Source organism: Bombyx mandarina, chromosome 23 (genome assembly GCF_030267445.1).
Source record: "Bombyx mandarina strain Sakado chromosome 23, ASM3026744v2".
NCBI classification, from domain to species: Eukaryota; Metazoa; Arthropoda; class Insecta; order Lepidoptera; family Bombycidae; genus Bombyx; species Bombyx mandarina.
The window spans coordinates 19,546,971-19,566,834 of NC_143229.1; the positions used below are offsets into that span (position 1 = coordinate 19,546,971).

The following is a 19,864-nucleotide window of genomic DNA, read 5'->3' on the forward strand; positions in this document are numbered from 1 at the left end:
TAAGTTCACTATTACGCTTGTTTGTGCCAAATCCAGAGTGGCGCCGTTACGATGCGTGTCATTGGCAAGACTAGAATTATGCGGTAACTTGATTCTCGCAAAGTTGATGAGAGCAATTATTGACAGCTATTCTCATCGCTGTAAAATAAGTAATGTATTTGCCTTTACGGATAGCACCGTGGCTTTGGCATGGATTCACTCATCACCGGCTAGATGGCATACGTTTGTAGCCAACCGAGTAACAAAGATACAGGATGAAATACACCCCAGAAACTTTTATTTTGTATCGGGTAAAGAGAATCCAGCAGACTGTCTTTCACGCGGCTTAACACCATCACAATTGATGGAGCATCCTCTTTGGTTCAGTGGACCCCGATTTGCTCATCTACCCATTTCAGATTGGCCAGTTAAGAATTTTGATGCCACATCGATGACTGATATTCCAGAAATGAAACCAGCTCCAGTGCTATTCACAACTGATGATGCACGGAATGACAATATATTATACACGCTTGCATGTCGTATTTCATCATGGCCCAAGCTGGTCCGTATTGTACTTTATGTTCTCCGGTTTATTAAATTGGTACCGAGTAAATTTGATATTTCCCATTTAAAGGTGGCCGAAACGAATATCATCAAGGCCGTACAGCGAGTTCACTTTGATAAAGAACTTAAGAATATGGAGTCTGGCAAAATATTACCGCCTGCATTTCAACGGCTCAGAGCCTTTGTTCACGAAGGTATCTTTCGTGTTGGCGGGCGATTGGAGAATGCTCACTTGGAATTTGATAGTCAGCACCCTATTTTACTTCCCGCTCGTGACCATGTAGTGAACCTTTTGATAGACTATTATCACAAAAAGTATTTGCACATCGGACCGCAGCTCTTAATGTCTCTGATACGCCAAAACTACTGGATTCTCTCTGCTCGGAATATAATAAGAAAGCGAGTACAGCAGTGTAATATATGTTATAGAGCAAATCCCCGAAACCAATGTCCATTGATGGCTGATTTACCTGCTTGTAGAGTTCAAGAAACAAAGGCCTTTTATCACACTGGTATAGATTACGCTGGCCCATTACGTATTATTCCCTACAGGCGACGTGGTGTTCGTAGTCAAAAGGCGTATATTTGTCTGTTCATTTGTCTAGTTACCAAGGCAGTTCACCTAGAACTCTCAACGGACTTGAGCACAGCAGCTTTCCTGAATGCGTTCAAGCGCTTCATTGCGCGGCGTGGTCCAATCAAAGTAGTATATACCGACTGTGGAACAAACTTTTTGGGAACTCACTCATATCTCAAGGAAATGTATAAATTGATTTCCTCTGAGCAGTATGCAGATAAATTTGCAAATGAATTGCGTGATAACAATATAGATTGGAAATTCAACCCACCATCAGCCCCTCATTTTGGCGGTATATGGGAGGGTAATATTCGGAGCGTTAAAACTCATCTTAATAAAATAATTGGTAATCAGCTTCTCACTTTTGAAGAAATGTTGACTACACTTGCTCAAATTGAAGCATTATTAAATTCGCGACCTCTATCAGTTTTGAGTTCAGATCCATGTGACCCTCAAGCTCTTACTCCTGCACATTTTATAAACTTAACACCATTAAAATCACTACCTTCAGAAACGATAACGGAACATTCTAATCTCATCCAAAGGAAACGTATTGTAGACAGTTTGGTCCAGTCTTTTTGGAAAAGATGGAAACTTGAATATCTTAATACATTACAAGTTCGTAATAAATGGAAAAAAGATAGCACTCCTATTAAAACTGGCACAGTTGTACTGCTTCAATCTGAAAATAGTGCTCCTCTTAATTGGCCATTGGGTATAATACAGGAAACTTTTCCGGGTCGTGATGGAGTTGTAAGGGTGGTTAACGTTAGAACGAAAACTGGTACTTATCGTAGACCTGTTGTTAAGGTTTATCCTTTACCAACACAGTAGTGGTTCGATATAATTCTACATACATACAGTCCACAAAATCTAATTAAATATAATTAAGTAGTAATTTAATAGTCTAATTGAAAAATAAAAGTAATAAGTCTAAGATAATAAGATTATTTATAATGTAGGTTTCATATATTATTATAGTGTTTAACTTTGAAAGAGCTTTACTCTCTCAAACTGGGGGGCATGTTTACGCTATCTGCAATGGATAATTAGCATTGATGTTTTTGAACGTAACTGAGAGCGCATCGATGTAGTCCCGCCCCTTTCCCCTCCTATATCAATGACACTTTTAAATTGAATTTTGAATCGTGCGCATCAAAAATTGTGCGATCGCGAAAAAGTGGTGAATATTGAGTGCAGCTAAGTAAGTACTTAAAAAACTGAAAGCTTTTCATCAAGATACAAAGAAAGAAGACAGGAGTGGCCACTCCATGAAGATAGTGCTACAAATATTATCACTACAAAGACACAGACTTTCGGTGAGTTCCTAAAAATATTACCTACTACCAAGTATCAAATCGATTGCGCTCAAAACTATAAATAAAAAAGAACCAAGCCCAAACAGCCTCACTATCACTATCTGCATCACAATCCATTGTCATTTGAAATAATTCCATATCACTATCATCACTGCTACAATATGCCATTATGAAGAGAAACAATTATTAACTTATAACGATTTACTTTCGAAAGATAAACATGTAACCGGCCAATTTTGACAGATAAGCGAATGCCCTTACTAGAGATAGCATCGCCTATCGGAGAGTTACTTAAAACTCATATTGAAACGGAAGTAAGCACGATTTCTATGAGCGTTCTATCTTTAGTAGGCTATCCGTCCTCCCGACGATGGGTAGATAAATCCGATAGGAACTGCTGTCCGTCGATAGGTTATTGGAACGTAAGTAAGGACAAAAGGATAGATTTGACTATCTTTAGTAGCCGAAACTAGGGATAGATAGGTTATTGAAAACGGCCGTTAGAGCCCTATAAACTCACCTACTCGCTCGGTTACGCTAGCATGCCCTCTTACGGCTACTATATTATTAAAGTAGAATTATTTTGTCCGTGCAGTTTGGGTAATAAAAAATCGGAGCGGTGAAGCGAGTATTTCGCTCTCTTCCACTCACGAGCCTTATGGACGGGCATAGTGATGCGCATTATTGTTGTCGATAAGCGTTATCGATAGTGTATTTAATTTTGTCATTTTGTGGGTTTGTGATAAAAATGAAAGAAATAATCACTAATCGAACATTTACACCACATATCGCCACAGCTAGTTAACGAGAATGGCAGAAATTAACACATTCTAACTATTCGGAAATTTTAACTCATTGTTGATGACAACACGTGCAAATATTATTTTGAATAAATTCTGCCGTTTTGATACAAAACAAAAGAGGAGCTATTGTGTCACTAAAGAAATTCAGAGAACGAATGCATAAAAACACATTTCTCTTCGACATAATGCACTATAATTTGCAGGTAAGTACAAATGACTCTTAACATAATGTTGCACCACCCTTCGTATATCACCCTGCCGCCGTGTACTTGCCTTCGATAACTCATTTGTTTTTATCGATAATGGCGTTGCACCCGCGCAACATGCTCACTGCCCTAGCCGAGCTATGTTTTATGACCCAAACTGCAGCGACAAAATAATTCTACTATAGGTAGAAAAAAATGTGGATAAGTCGGTCGGTTCATTTCGAGCGATTCGACTGTGCCGGTGTTCAAATGCACATGGACCAATTGTTTTAATGAAATACGTACATAACATACGGACGACTTCAACTATAATGGTGTAGCATCGTTTAAAAAGAATCGTATGCCTCCAAATATTATACTAATATATACATCTACAGTTGTTTTACGGATGTTCTGTTCAAAATCCATGTCAAGTGGTAGTTGACAAGACATAACAACGGATAAATACTCAGCCATGCATCCGATTGACTTGAAACTTTTCTAGTAGAAAATATATGTAGGTACCTATTGGATAGACTAATATTTAAATGAGTGTTGGACTCCATAATAATAATGACAATAAATAATAATGTTAATTTTAAATGCCCAGCGAAGCGGATGAGTGCGACTAGTAATTTATATAAATAATTGATTGTATTTGATGGTTGCCTTTTGAGATATTCAGTTCGTGCGGCATCCACTCATAAAATCTTTAATCTTGCCAATCCATATTTAAAATACATACATAATATTTAAAATTCCATATTTTTTAATATAATTCCTTTTAAATATGGAATTTATTGCCAGCCATATATTAATTACGTTTCAAATGGCCAGTATCGTAAAACGGTAACTTTATAGGTAATGATTTACAGTGGAATAATTATAATATATAATCATAACAATATTGTTTCGTTAGAGAATATAGTTGTGGTGTGAACATCAAAACTTCAAAGTCGCCATCCAAACATAGACATGACGTCTAAGTTTCAAATTCAATGTACAATACAAAAAAAATTTAAACTGTCTCACTCACCCTTCAAACCGAAATTGCTTCCGGCAGCTACCTGTGCAGCTGTCCAAGACGCTCTTCCAGCAGAGGTTACGCAAATCATAGATTCCATTCGAAAAACTGCTGGAATCTAAAAGCATAGCTGCATCGTTCGATACAGTACACTGGACGTCTTGCTCTTTATGCCTCTTCAGATCAAATAATTTTAATCTCTCAATAAGAAGTTCTCCTATATCTCTTTTTAGTTTGTGAGCGCAAATTATCCCTCATTACGGTGTGGAGAGACGTCTAACATCTAAATATTGCTATGCTTTGTAACGCCATCTTCTTTTCCCCCCCAACCTATGCTGATAGTATTGAGATGCTATTTCAGCTTCTCCTTGACGTGTAGGTGAGCTCACGGGGCTCAAACCAGATGTGTTGCTAACACTGGCTCTATTAAGAGCAGTGCTTCGCAGAATCTACCAACGGACCGCAAACGCGACCCTCTGAGAAGACCCGGTGAGAAACTCAGTCATAAAAACTTATACTAATTATTATATTATACTAATTTGAAAATTGTGCATAAATAAACAATCTGTGACATTATTAAAATTACCGCCAAAAACACAGTGATTTCAATATAAATAATGTGAAATGAAGTGATGACGAAACAGAAATACTGATTTGGCTTAAAAAACATTGTTTCCAAGCCGTAAAATTCATTACAAAAAAAAATACCGCCAAAAAATCAAAATAAATAAGAAGCAAAAGATTGCCGCGTAGAGTGTTGAACCAAAATAAATGTGTTTTATTCAAAATTATGCAGTTTCTTCGGTTCACGATCATCTCTATCTCCGAAGATTGTGGAGTGGTGACGAGAGGCGGTTGCCCACCGAAACAAGCCCAAATCCTACGATAGAAAGTTTAGAAACTGGACAAGTTAGTGTACACTGTACATTAGTGTACATACGGTTGTTTTTGTCTATCATCTTGCAGATTTTAAAAATTATTTTAATTTGATAATTAGTCTGTTTATAAAATAACGTAATTTAATATCATTTTCTCGAGGCTATTCTGTGTCGTTCCTCATTATTTGCTCCAACGAACTCTTGTACATTTTCTTTTATGTGCTACGAACAGGGAGTTAAACACTACGATCGATGGAGTTAAAGAGAAGTAGGCAGTATTTCCTCAGGAATACCTTATATAATTATTAGATAGTATTTTAGAGCGACCCGCCGTGGCTTCCTACTGGTGAATTAGGATATTGTATGTACGTAGATATGTTACGTTATAAGTACATTAAAGTAAATAAAAATGTATTATTTTAAAAATAAATCTCGAACTCATCAACTGTCAACTAAAAATTTCAAGTTTGTTGCTCCAATGACACGTTGATGTTTCACGGCATTTACTATAGTTGCAGAAAACGTTTTTTCGTCTTTCTTAAACAAATTATAGTTATGTTTTATTATCATAATATGTTGGTTGATAATTTATATGCCATTTTGTAGGCAGTGGCATACTCTCATTGGTAGAGATTTCGGGACCCCTCATTAAAAAATTGCAACAAGTAGTTTTGATAAGACCTGTTTTGAAAACTTTAGATAGTTTTTAGAATTCTAAACAGACCGGAATAAGTGAAAATCTGAGGGCACTTCTATGGCTAAACTTCTTTACCAATGTCTTTTTAATATTTGGGCTGAGTGGCTAAAGATGTATTTTGCTACAGAAGCATCAACTTGGACTTGAACTTGCCAGGAACAGCTCTATGCTTCAGGGGAAGCATATGTGTATGTGTGTAGGGACACATACAACACTGTATTAAATCTTATAAACGTAACAATTTTAATACATAATTTCAGTTCATTCAGTTAAATCATTCTGTCGAATTTATTATAATATTAAGAAGAAACTATTTATTCTGTTGTTTGTAAAATATGACATTTTACATTAAGAAGCAAAAGTACAAATAGTACAATAAAATTATTTATAGCATCTTTTCAATTTTAAATTACTGATTAAAAACTTTCTCTCCGACCTGCATATTGGAATGTAGATACAATACCACACAACATTCATACATTCCGTCCAATGATTAAAAAATGGAGTGAAAATAAAATATTTCCAGAAAGATGTAATATGTATTGATTCTTATTTATTAACCACTTACAAATAGATAAGACACCAAACAACATGGGAGTGACAATTTAGTACCAATACTCGTGGTGACTGCGGCTTCAAACCATCACCATCTCCATTACTATCGTTTTAATAAGTAGAATTATATTTTGAATTTACATAGTACACTATTAATAGATCATACACAATCATCGAAATACGTACATCAATATTGCACAGCAAATGTACAGAAAATAAATTACGGTTACAAAAAATAGTCCATGGTAACATAAATTAGCTATCTTCAACCAGCTCTGTTTCTTCCTACCATATTCGCTGTTCTTGAGGCCGTCCTTCAAAATAAACTTTCTTAAGCCGATGCACCAGATCGCCATAAAACGCGAGCAATCTATCTTCGCAACATCAAAATTGAACAATATCTTGTCAGTTTTTGACATTTGGTTCAACATGGCCATAGTGTTGTCATCGACAAAATTCCACTGGTTTGTCAGGAAATAACCGTACCGCAAAGACATGTTGTATATCTTTTCATAAATTTTGACGAATCTGCAATTATAAAACATTGCTTATTAGACATTTCGTCTTCTCCCATTAAAACTGTATAATCTCAAAACTTACTAATTTTACAGGAGAGTGTTCTAAAGGTTTAAAATGTGATATTTTTAATATTAATCATCTTTGCAACATTTATTTTTTATCAGCTACATTATATGTCCTTCAGAGTAAGATAAAATTATGTATTAATTTTGTTAATAGTTGTCCAAAACATAGGTAAACTAAAAAAAAAAAATTAAACTACGCTCTTTTGACAGTATTTATTTGAAAAATACTGATGATACCCCAAATGATTCCGCATATTAACTCAATTTCGAATATTTTAGGAAATTGTACACTTTTCAAGCGAAAAGACGATTTAACAAGAAATGAAACCAACAATAATGGATCAAACGACTATGTATTTAAGTTTTTTCGATAGATATAGGACAGAAAGTAGTGTAAAATATATTTTATTACTCTTATAGGCAGACGAGCATGCGGTCCACCTGATGGTAGGTTGTTACCTCATGGACTTCAGCAATGCCAGAGACACAGCCTAGCCGCTATCTAAAAATACAAGCTGATAAAGAAAATTTCTAAAGTAGAAATTTCGCTTATAATATGCTATTGGCACGATCACACACAATGGCCAACGGTGACATACATTAATATTTGAAAAACATAAATCACATAAGATGATTTTACGCATATCAGTTTCAAACGAAGCCAATAACCTGTATTTTTAAGAAAAGTACCGCTTGAAATTGTTTGCAAATTTATAAATGTTTTATTTACTATACCATATCTATGCGTAACTTTGGTATCATTATGAATTTTTTGTTGTAAGCCCGGCTGTGTCCCATAATATCTCTTACCTACAATTTTTTTTCCTACCTATGCTGATAGCCTTGAGAGGCTATTTCAGCTTCACCCTAACGTTTGTAGGTGAGCTCACGGGGCTCCACTGGAGAGTTGCTAACACTGACCCTAGCAAGAGCAGTGCTTCACAGAATCTACCACCGGATCGGAAACGCGACCCACTGAGAAGATCCGGCGAGAAACTCAGTGGGCTGTGTCTATGGGGTCAATTCGCTTCGTCGCAAGCGACGGGTTCAGCGAGGACGGTGACCGTTAATGGATCAGGAGGATCCGTAATGACGTGCTTTGGGCGACGTCGACGGTTTACCATTCGGTCTACTGGGTCGGGTATGTAGTTTCCAGCGGCTACGATGAGAGGGTTCTCATGTCGTGCCGCCTTCTCAAAATGGCGCAGCGATGCCGACTGTAGGTACTTACTAACTGAGTCGAGCTCCAAGTCATCGTGGAGATCCACGTTTCTCAGGAACCATGGTGCTCCGACGGCTATTCTGCAGAATCGGGATTGAATAACCTGAAGGGATTTCAAGTGGGTGCTGGCTGCGTGAGCGAACACTACGCTTGCATACGTCATAACGGGGCGTATACAAGTTTTGTAGAGAGTTACCTTATTACGGAGGGACAGTTTGCTTCGTTTACTACAAAGCATTGGGTAGAGTCGTCCTAGTATAAACGGCGCGATCGCGTACCGTTTCTATGTGGGGACGGAATTTCATCCCTCTGTCGAGGGTGACGCCTAGGTATTTGACCTTTGAGGCCCACGGTATGGGCTGACCAAAGAGAGTGATGGGGCTAACGGCGGAGGTGTTTGCGCGCCTATTAAGGAGTGGGATGCTCGAAGTAGTGTTCGGAGGGCGACCCCTTTTGAAGAGCACCGCTATGCTTTTCGTGGGGTTGATGTCGATTCGCCACTTCCGGAACCACTGTCCCATGGTAACAAAGTCCTAGAGGCGTTTCCTAAGGAGTCGTTCGTAAATTTTTCCTATCGTCGGGAGGAGACTAATCGGACGGTAACTAGAAGTTTCGTTTTTCGGTTTGCCCGGCTTATGTATACCGATAACGTCCGCTTCTTTCCACACCGCGGGAAAGATGCAGTGCGTCATAGCGGCATTTAAAATGGTAGCCAACATTGCTATCAGATGGACTGGCAAAAGTTTTAGCGCGCGGTTGCGGATGCCGTCGGAGCCGGGTGCCTTCCTAGGTTGGAGGTTGTGGATCGCGTCTCTAACTTCGTCAGGGAAGCTCTGCGCTCGACCTCCCTGTTGACTAGCTCGTTGTGTTCGGGGTCCGCGTGTTGAGTGCTGGTGGTGCAGTGCATCGGCCAGCAGCTCAGCCTTGTCATCGTCATCGAATGCCGGTGGTTGGCCTGAAGGGCGTACGAGGGAAGGCATAGTAGCGGTAGTTTCGGATTTGAGAGTCCTAGCTAGTCGCCAGTATGCTTGGTGGGAGGGCGCGACTTGTTCTAAATAACTATGCCAATTTTCATTACGGGCGTCGCTTAGGCGGGAGTGGACTTCGCGTTGTAGACGACGCATCCCAATCCGGTTTGAATGCGTGGGAAGACGATCGTAGGCCCGAATTGCCGCGTTTTGAACTCTTAAGAGATTCCTAAGTTCGGGGGACAGTCTGATGCGGTGGAAGCTATCCTCCACATTGACTTCTTTGTAAGATCTAATGATCGTGGAAGAGATGTGATCGGTAATGATGTTTATGGATTCGGCGGTGTCCTCGGGGGATAGATTCGAATCCGGGCCGTAAGGGAGGATTGGTGGAGCGGCTTCAGCTAAGCACGTGCCCAGCTTATTCCAATCCACCATAGTCCTCGTAACAGCGACTGGGTTGTGAGGGCGACCGAGCTGCATAACGACAGGTTGGTGGTCTGAGTCGAGCTCTGACAGTGCTTCGATGGAACGCAAATGCAGAGTTACGTTCCTAAGCAGTGCCAGGTCTATAGTGCTCGGACGGAGCGCGATGTTATACGGATAACATGTTGGAGATGGGGGAACGACTATTTCGAAGGTGAGGTCGTCTATAAACACATCGAGACGCCTACCGTTAACGTTAGTACGAAGGCAGTTCCACCTAGTGTGGTGGCAATTTAAATCGCCTGCCAGGATGACAGAGTCTCCCATGTCGAACAGGGACTCGATGTCACTGCTCAGGAGGGGCTTGTCCGGGGGGAGATAAACGGATGCGATGACGATCGGCTGGTGTCCCGTCAGCGAGATACGGCACACTGACGCCTCGATATGTAAGAGCGAGGGAGTATCGAGAGGGACAACGTGCAGGGCCCGCCTATAGCAAATGGCAGTCCCGCCTTTGGAGGCGGTGAGTCTGTCATTCCTGACCATGACGTAATTAGCGACTTTCGAGTCACGACACGAGGGCTTCAGGTAGGTCTCCTGCACTAACAGAATATCTACAAGATTGTCGCGGAGGAATTCGAAAATTTGATCGCGTTGCCGCGCAAGTACGTTAGCATTCTACAATGCTAACGGACTCGCGCGGGACTCGTGAGGGAATAGTTTCTCTCTACCGTTTCGCGCCATTGATTACCGGTAAAGATTTACAAAGTGCGGGACACGGACTCGTATACGTCCATGTGATCGAACGCGGCCGCGAGCCGCTGTTCGGGGGCTACCGACAGTACCGACCTACGAATAGCGTCTGCGAACGATCGCAGACGGTCGAAGTTAACCTCGGTGATGAAGTCGCGCACGAGTGCGAAGTCGTTGACGGCAGAGGGTTGCGGGGGACGGAACGCGGGCGCGGGGCGAGGTGCGAGCAGGGGCTGGGGCGCGGGGCGTGTCGCGAGCGGAGGCTGGGGTGCAGTTTGCGTTCCCGCCTTCGTATACGGCAGTGGTTTTTTCCACGCCGAGACAGTGGGAACCGCAGCCGGCACGAAGGCAGGTTTCGGCACTGAAGGTGCCGAAGTCTTTGGGCCGACGGTTCGGGGAGCTGGGGTGGGTTGAACGTTTACGCGGAGCCCTAGGACATCTACGGTAGTTCGCAGGGTGCCAATGCTTAAGGCATAGGACACAACTTGGGGGTTCGGTCGCGGTTTCCCTAACTCGCGAGCAATCTAACGTAGCGTGATCGCCGAGGCACTTCACGCAGCGGGGACCCGCGTGGCAATTACGCGCCGAGTGGCCATATAGCTGGCATCTGTAGCACTGCCCGGGAGTGCCACGTTTATGGGCGGCTTCGATGGAGACCCCGGATAGGCCGCAAACTGTCGAAAGGCATGAGATCTTCTTTTTGGCCTCCGGGGTTGATTCCAACGCGACGAGAATCATATTATAGGGCTGCTTGCCCCGCCCATTGTGCATCCAATGCACGCTAACTATAGGGAGTGACTGAGCGATCAGATCCTCCTTTACGTAGTCTATGTCTAGTTCTTTCGGGACTCCGCGTATTACTACGCGGAGCTCGCAGTCCTCCTGAAGAGCATAGGTATAGAAACTTATGTTTTTTTTTCGGATAGAGGGCCGAACCTCCTACGAGGTCCCCGCGCAAAAGGGGCGCGCGGGGTATGTGAGACTCTACGATCTGCAAGGTGTTGTGAGCAGACCGCGGGCCTAAGGATTTTAGGGCCCACCCACTAAACGGGCTCACCCCAAGGACGCCCAGCCGACGGAGCCTTCGAGGCGAATCGAAGGCTCTGAAACGTCGGCCGTCTCGGTACGGCAGCCCGTCCGGCCGTCCAGACGTTGCCGCTGGTGTCCCGGAATACCCCGCTAGACCAGAACCAGCCTGCCGGGTCGGGACGCGATACACCGTCGACCGGTCGCTCTATTTAATCCACGGCAGCGCGCTAGAGTGCTGGTAGCGCGCCGCGCGGCCTCACCCCCCTCAGGTCGCCCCTTGACCTTCACCGGGGGGAGGCCGCTACCTACAGGGGCCGGGACGTACGGGCGTATTCCCGCCTCCGGCCCCCGGCTCGACGGCGACGGATCGGTGCGGAAAGCGAAGAGCTCTCCCTCTCTCGCTCCGCCGCCTCCTTCTGCGAGTCCACCGTCTCGAGCATCGCCTTCCAGGACGCGTCGCTACCGAGCATCGTAGACACGACGCGCGGCAGCGAGAGGTCCTGGGAAACGCGGTTTTTTTCCTGGAGAATCAGCGGGGGCGGGGCAGCTATTTTAGGAGCGGACGCGGGCTTGGGACGCGGTGGTGGGATTACGCGGCGAGCGGAGTCCGAGCGCTAGGCGCTTCGTGAATCGCAACGTCGGAACGTGCGATCGAATGTGTTACGGCGGCGGGGGGCGCGGAGCGTGCCTCCGAGGCACGTTTAAAGTACGGGGTAACGGACGCGGGGGGGGGAGGGATTGCCACGGGCGGCTCTATACTCTAAGTACTCGGCCCTAATTGACGGATACCTATCCCGGAGGAACCCGACAATGTCACTAGCAGTTTCACTTTCTTCATGTTCCATTCTTCGGTTTTCTTGTCCGAGGGGGGCGGCCCCGGGACTTTTGTTGAACTCGCCGAAAGGTGAGGCCCCGGATAGGATTTAAAACCCCCCTGTGCTGCAGGACAGCAAGGAGCCGGGGGGGGGGGATGCCTAGGCCGTGAAAATGTCAATTGGCGGGGAAAAGGAAAGGAACCCGTTCGGGCTGTATAATGCTACAGCGGGCGGATACCGAGCGAGGGTCTAGTCTTGAAAAAGACTGTTATTTTGGGAAGGGCTTAGGAAATCGCTAGCCTGTGATACTGCCACAGGAAGCCTGATCGTAGCGATTGGTTGGCTTGAAAAAGACAGTAGGTATGGCGTGGGTATTCACGGTCACTACACTGTCGCGCACAACTGTGACTTCAGAGACGCAGCTCGCAAGCGAGCAACGGATCGGAAAGCACATCCGTGCACGACCGAGTCGTGAGCAAGAATGCCTACACGTTTTAGACACCTTGGGAATATAAGCCCAGGAATACTTACGACTTTACGCCCCCAGGTCGCTTCATGGAGGTCACATTGAACACGAAGTCGGCTACATACGCAGGTATGTAATGCAGCAGCCATGTTGAAAACCAGAATACAAAATAGCTTCCAGTGTTAAAACCATAACAATGCCAAACGGCTTTCGGTGTAGCGTACTCTAATGTCTTAGGACTCTTTAGGAAATCATACATACAAGCTGTAAAAAGAGATTTCGATGTAAATAATTTAAAGTTGGGGAGATAAATATTGACGGAGGCTAAGCGTCATGATAATCGCCTTATCGTTATCGCCGCTAACTACGCTCTGAATCTTAATCACGTAGAAGCCAGTCACCGGTGACGCCCTAGGCAAGTCCTTACGGATCCAGCAGATGCAATAATTCTTGCATTAGACGCCTTCAACTCTAACACTAGGAGCAGGTTTAGGGACCCCGGTCACCGTACTCGTCGAACTCGGCAAAGAGTTCGACGTGCAACCTAACTAATGCATCAGCCCGCTGAATTTCTCGCCGGATCGTCTCAGCGGGTCGCGATTCCGATCCGATTGTAGATTCATTAGCGAAGCAGCTGCTCTTGAATTGTTAAATCTCCTTCCGAAACATGAAAGGCCTCCGGTCTACCAATATGCTTCAATCATTAAGAAAAGGGCAGGAAAGATGGATGGAAAATGATCTAGGGGTCAGAGTCCGAAATGATGGAGTAATCAAGTGTACGAGCACCTCGTCACGAAACTGAGCGACGCACCTCACTGTGCCACTGTCCGATATAACTGGCTACAGATCACAAGAAAAGATCTCAGATGGTCACAACACGATGTTCAACAACTCTCTTCACTCTAATTGTTTTTTTGGAACCCCAAAGGGCTTATACTAGCGTTATTGAAACTGTCCTTTTGCTTCCTGTGCGCATTAATACGCCACACGCGACAGTTCCGATACGCCATCGAACCTTGCCGTTATCACATACCATATTCCATAAGGTTGCTGATAATATCTCGTACTATTTGGTTGATCGTACTATTTGAAGTGGTCGTGGCCTAAGGGATAAGACGTCCGGTGTATTCGTGTTGAGCGATGCACCGGTGTTCGAATCTCAGGCGGGTACCAATTTTTCTAATGAAATATGTACTCGACAAATGTTCACGATTGACTTCCATGGTGAAGGAATTACATCGTGTAATAAAAATGAAGCCCGCAAAATTATAATTTGCGTAATTACTAGTGGTAGAACCTCTTCTGAGTCCACGCGGGTAGGTACCACCACCCTGCCTATTTCTGCCGTGAAGCAGTAATGCGTTTCAGTTTGAAGGGTGGAGCAACCGTTGTAACTATACTTGAGACCTTAGAACTTATATCTCAAGGTGGGTGACGCATTTACGTCGTAGATGTCTATGGGCTCCAGTAACCACTTAACACCAGGTGGGCTGTGAGCTCGTCCACCCATCTAGCAATAAAAAATGTTGTCGATGTTATTCCTTCACCGTGGAAGTCAACCCCGAGCATTTGTTAAGTACGTATTTCATTAGAAAAATTGGTACCCGCCTGCGGGATTCGAACACCGGTGCATCACTAGATACGAATGCACCGGACGTCTTATCCTTTAGGCCACGACAACTGCTCTGAATAAAATGTGCTCACGAACGACTTTCAAAATCACGAAATACTAGCGCATTAAGCATTTTAGTGGAGACTTCCCTCTCATATGTATAAGTCCGTGAACCCTAACATTTGTCGTAAGTTTTTCTAATTTGTATCATTTGGATACCTACATGTTTCAATTTTGCACCCAGAACAGCTTATATTGTAAACTTTAATTTCTTTTTCATTATTATTGTAACGTTTATTTGTCTCTGCTGCTGTTGCTATTACCGCATTGTTTACGTAGTCCACGGGCACTATTGGAACGTTAATATCACTCATTAAAATTACGTGCATCACGCCCAGCATTATTGTCAAAATTATCTGAAAACAAAAACAAGTTACATTGTTCCTTACGTTTGACACATTAATTTTTTGATGACAAATGATACCGCCTTTGTGTGATTCGATAGTTGACTTTCTGAATCCAATTATAGCTAAAAAATATCAACAACAGCTTACATACGAAGATCAAAGAGTCGAAAGATACGGATCGGCGTTCTTAAAGATAAACACGATGAAAATTACATGATATATTTATTTCCCCAACTTTGATTTGCACTTACCCCACTAGGACCGATCACCGAGCTCATATCCACCCATCCAGGGGTGGGTTCATTGAGCGAACAGATTACTGAAAACGAAAAATAGCATTATTGTAATGCATTTCGATGATTATTTACAGTGTTCGTCTATATGCAACAAGATATATCGTTAGACGCATGTTAAGTTTACGATACTTGAGTACCCTCATACCTCAAAGAGCTTCTGAAAATGCCTCTCAGCAATGCTATTCATCAGACAGTGAGAGCTAGCGGGAAACCAAATTTCACCGAAAGAGTCAAAAACAGATCTTAGGTGCGAATTAAGGGGAAAATACATTTATTTTGTCGTTCGACAACACGCGCTCGTTAAGCTGATACCTGAAACCTGAGATGCGACATGGCTGCGTAACTCGATGCGAGGACACCTGGCGCCTTCTCTTTATACCAGGGCTTTTCTGGGTTCAAGCTTATGCTCATAATGGTTACGTAAACTAGACTAGTTATGTATGTAAACAGAATACTTGCCTACGGGTGGCCTCACTATGGCCACAGGTAAATCCTTGCCCATTGTACGCACGACATGCTCGGCTATGGCCTTCGTGAAGCAGTACGTGTTGGGCCAGTCCCTTATCAAACTGAAAACAGGAATTCATTACATATGACCGATTTCAAACTACTGCTGTCTGCACGTGCCCTCATGACCCTCGGTCCCAGAGCTCTCATCCACCCAAGTGACGCGCGTGTTCACTTCGACTCGTCTACTCACTCAGCAGTGATCGCGTTGAGTCTGCATTCTTCGACTGTCTCCGCGAGCTGTATCATGACTTCCGGAGGGACAGGGCTTTCATAGATTTTCTCTTCCAAATCGTGATTTATTCTACTCTTAGTTGCATTAGAGAACGCAGTTGACACGTGTACGAAGGACCTAGAGATAATTAAATAAACCAGACGTTTAGTGTTGACGGGATGTGTTCTGTTTTTTATGATTACATCTTATAAGGTTATAGTCCTGGTGGTAAATTTAAGATATACCCTTTATGTGGTCCCTTGTGGTAAACAAAATAATACAAATAATTCACAACACAAGATTCGTTATGCGGAAGAAATCACCTTAGATCTTTACAGCATTTGGCCAATTTCATGATCTCCCTGGTTCCTCTGACATTGATGAATGTGGCCTTCTTCAGTGGCTCTTCGAACCTGGTCGTGGCAGCCACATGGAATATCACATTCACCTAAAATTCATTCTTAACGATAACGCCAGTTTTGTAAATCTTGGATGTCGACTTGAATCTATGAAATATACATGTACACACTTGACAAGTACTGGGATGTAATTAGGATGTACTTGTACAGAAAGATCAAACGGCTGTTTATAGCTGGGTTTCTATAAGACAGTAAAATGTCATCAACATTAAGATTTCGATTTTATTTTTCAGTTTGGGTTGCATATTTTAACCTTGGTCCTACCATGGTACAAACTGAAATCTATAGCTGCTTCTTCTCATGCTGGCTGGCACAAGGTGTGTAATGTCAGTAAGGGAAGTGTACCTCGTGCGCAAGCTTCATTCTGTCTTCATCGTTCAGGCCGACGCCTAGTTCTGAGATGTCGCCTTCGACCGGTATCACTTTCCGAGCGAAATCTGGTTGTTGAGATCGTAAATTGTCGTATACCTTAAACAATAAATAGATTTAGAACAACGAATACAATTTGCGGTCAAACTCCGTGCGTCACAGGCATACATACACGGGCTCTATCTACACAATACAGAATGGGCAGTATCTACTAATTCTAGAAGCTTTATATTCCGGCCATTCGAGAAAACTTGAGAACTAAACTTGACAAAACAAGATGTATTTTATTAATGATTGTTTATCCGTTCGTTCTGTCGAATTGAGCTTAAATATACTTACTTTTGGTGACGGAATCATAAAGTATAGAAAATCTAAAAGTATGAGGTACTTTTTTAAATCAATTGACGCAACATATAAATGAATACCACAAAAGTGGGACTAACTGGCTCATTAAATTGTGACTGCAGTCTTTCTGGCATTGATTTCCCTTTTTTTGACCTCATCAGTATGTAAATCCGCTTAACGTCGCATGATCTGAAACATAAATGGTATTGTCATGCCGATACGAAGTCCGCCAGATGTCCGTTTTTGCTATTTGGCTATCTCAAGGTGGGTGGCGCATTTACGTTGTAGATGTCTATGGGCTCCAGTAACCACTTAACACCAGGTGGGCTGTGAGCTCGTCCACCAATCGAAGCAATAAAAAAAAAGGTTGTATAGCCTCTGAAAGCTATCAGCATAGGTAGGAAAAAAAAAACGACTAGTAATATCAAAAATGTTCTGGAAAATGGTAGCCATGTCGTATCGACTGTGAAAGTGTTGTAAACACGATATCTAGCAATTGAAGTGAACGATGGTTCGCGGGGTTCGCAATATCCAGGGAACACGCGAAACGACTGAGAGCCGCCATCACGAGACTTTGCCGCTTCCAGAGACCGTTTCTGCCACGTACCATCCCACTCCAGAATCAATGCCCCGTGGTATTCCCTCAACGCTATCATATGCCCTTTTTAAGAATTAGAAAGAGTTCAGTGGCTTGCCTGTACTCAGTATTACAAACTATCTGTCCACGCAATATCAACTTAACGAATCTAATTTGAGTTGTAAGTTGTTTAAGGCAACACCGTTCACCTTAGAAGCTTCTCTATGAGTTGTTTCCCGATGAAGCCCGTCCCTCCAGTGATCAGCGCTGTGGTTCCCGCGTAGAACTGCCGCACAGCCGACTCGCCGCGAAGCGCTTCCTCCTCCAGCGCCTTCTGGCGCGAGACCTGCTCGATCTCCAACGCTAAAGCGATGTCCATTCTGAAACTTTTTTTTTGCATGCTTAATTAGTATATTAGTAAACGAAACAACTGAAAGCTCAAATACTGTTAAATTCAACTAATACTATGCTACAACTACTACTACAACTAATACTTTAACATAGTATAAAACAAAGTCGTTTTCTCTGTCCCTATGTCTGTCTGTTCCTATGTAGGTATGCTTAAATCTTTAAAACTACGCAACGGATTTTGACGCGGTTTTTTTTAATAGATAGAGTGATTAAAGAGGAAGGTTTATATGTATAATAACATCCATTAAATAGTGGAGAAATCAACAATAAATTACAGTTTCCGAAGCAAAGCGAGGTCGCCAGTACTATAATATAACTAACTCTCGAGCCGTAATGCTCATAATACAATATCATGTTACTTAAACTGATGAGTTGAGATAGAGTTTTTACCGTACACGTACACGATGGAAGGCAATCGCTGACCATTTGTTAAGTACGTCGTATTTCATTAAAAAATACGAATATACGAATGCACCGGGCGCGCGGGCGTCTCATCCTTTAGTCAGCGACAAATTCGAACGCCTTGAAAACGTTATCGAAACTAATCGTACTTAGGAATGATTGAGAAAGATGTAAAATACACTGATTATGTATAACAGTTATGTTATACTTAAAATAAATTGTTTTTGATTGACCGACGCTGTTGTTCTTGTTGAGTTCTACAAGGCCACAAACACTTCAACCTCACAATCCTTAGGTTTATTTTGGCTATCATCGTTTGCTTCCGAAACTTTTGGTTCCTGATTCGATTTCAATGGCACTGAAAAGCTCTCGAGTGACGACCGTAGGCCTTCAGCAAGGCGAATCGACGACCTGTTGAAGGTTGCCGATATCCGGGATGGCAGCACTGCGGGACCGATTTTATAGCGATCTTTGCGAGAGGCCTATGTCGACCACTGGACCTCTGTAGGCTGATAGTAGTAATAGTAGTCATTTTGTTCTACATAAAAAAATTGTAATAGTAATTCAGCCGACCCACTCACACATACTCAATAAATTCAATTTGAAGATGGCAGCCGGGTTACTTCCTTGCTTTTTAGGCGGCTTTTTACTGGAGACAATTGACTGGAGACAATGTGTGTTATTTATACTCATACAATTAGCAAAGTTGAAGGTCTGACACATTTGCCGACTCACTTCCTGGTCTCTGGAATAAATTAATATGTTTTTGTTGAACTTTAAACTCTATTACTTATTTATGAGTGCAATTGATGCATATTGAGTTTTTTATTTATTTAACGGGTTCCACTGACCCAGTCACGCTAGCTGTTCGTATAAATCGAGTTACTGAAACTTCCCCGCGCGCGTCCGTCAATATTCCGTTCAAGTTCCGTTTTTTACTGGTGGTAGGACCTCTTGTGAGTCCGCGCGGGTAGGTACCACCAACCCGCCTATTTCTGCCGTGAAGCAGTAATGCGTTTCGGTTTGAAGGGTGGGGCAGCCGTTGAAACTATACTGAGACCTTAGAACTTGTATCTCAAGGTAGCTGGCGTATTTACATTGCAGATGTCTATGGGCTTCAGTAACCACTTAACACCAGGTGGGCTGTGAGCTCGTCCAACCATCTAAGCGATAAAAAAAAGGGGGCTGACCGCATTTCCAGAGGGGAGACACTATTACCAAGAGTGTCCCGGGTCGGACTGCCTACGGCTTCGATTTGGTCTATTGCCTCTCCCAGCTGGTTGGTGGCAGAGTCCATCCGCGTCCTATATATTAAGGAACATGAGCTTTTCTTATTGTGACTTCTGTTGTAAAGTCATCCAGCCTTATCACGATGATCAACGCAGCACTTCGATCGTTTGATCACTATCTTATGCGAGTTACCATGCTATTACTTCATCATTGTCGTTCATGACGGGC

The 19,864-nt window shown here is 42.9% G+C and overlaps 1 protein-coding gene across 1 annotated transcript; it reads right to left on the reverse strand.

Moving 5' to 3' along the window:
• Window positions 1-6,548: 6,548 nt before the first annotated feature.
• LOC114249805 (fatty acyl-CoA reductase wat-like) lies at window positions 6,549-18,067 on the reverse strand. The gene is made up of 10 exons (XM_028183516.2): window positions 17,803-18,067; window positions 17,115-17,205; window positions 16,648-16,770; window positions 16,207-16,331; window positions 15,863-16,021; window positions 15,622-15,731; window positions 15,118-15,185; window positions 14,683-14,875; window positions 12,913-13,111; window positions 6,549-7,112 (listed from the first exon to the last, which is right to left on the reverse strand). The coding sequence occupies exons 1-10, from the start codon at window positions 17,991-17,993 to the stop codon at window positions 6,755-6,757; spliced, it is 1,617 nt and encodes a 538-aa protein (XP_028039317.2). The 5' UTR covers window positions 17,994-18,067; the 3' UTR covers window positions 6,549-6,754.
• Window positions 18,068-19,864: the final 1,797 nt, after the last annotated feature.